General features: G+C 64.1%; 1 protein-coding gene across 1 annotated transcript in view; it reads left to right on the top strand.

Moving 5' to 3' along the window:
• The window catches only part of LOC125488244 (paxillin-like), an 8,253-nt gene that overhangs the window by 5,330 nt on the left and 2,358 nt on the right, over positions 1 to 565 (top strand). The window contains exon 6 of the mRNA XM_048621180.1: positions 195 to 377. Within this exon, the coding sequence (XP_048477137.1) occupies positions 195 to 377 (183 nt within the window). The remainder of the gene's footprint in view (positions 1 to 194; positions 378 to 565) is intronic.

Genomic DNA, 565 nt, shown 5'->3' with positions numbered 1-565 from the left:
GGGGGGGGGGGGGGGGGGTGTTGGCCATTGGAAGCTGTTGATGATCGATGCTGTTTTATCTCCCCCTCTCCCTCCACGCTCACTCCCCTTTGACTCTCACGTCTCCCATCCTCCCCTCCCCCCTCATCCCGCTCCCTCCTTCCCGTCCGCGCCCTCTGCCCTCCCTCTCCCTCCCTGCTGCTGCCTTCGGATAGCCCCCAGCCCAGCCTTGTGTCCCGGTGCTGAGCCCGGGGCCGGTCAGTGAGATCCCGGTGTTGGGTCCTGCTCCAAACCTGGACAATATGTTGGGAATGCTGCAATCCAACTTGCACCGGCAAGGAATAGTTACCGTGCCGAAGGGATCCTGTACAGCCTGCCGTAAGCCAATCGTGGGCCAGGTACGGACCGTGGGGCGGGGGTGGTGGTGTGGGGGCAAACGGGGCGAGGGGAAGGAGGAGGGCGCCGAGGAAACGCACGCGCCTTCCCCCGGGCCATGACGTCTCATTCATTCCCACCCCCTTTGAGAAGCGGTTTCTGGGAGACATGGTGCCACATCCCGCAGTCGAATAGCCGGGAATGCCAGAGC

This window comes from Rhincodon typus, unplaced genomic scaffold (assembly GCF_021869965.1).
Source record: "Rhincodon typus isolate 14 unplaced genomic scaffold, sRhiTyp1.1 hic_rhity00000083, whole genome shotgun sequence".
Classification (NCBI taxonomy): Eukaryota; Metazoa; Chordata; class Chondrichthyes; order Orectolobiformes; family Rhincodontidae; genus Rhincodon; species Rhincodon typus.
This window is presented reverse-complemented; position numbering and strand designations above follow the sequence as displayed.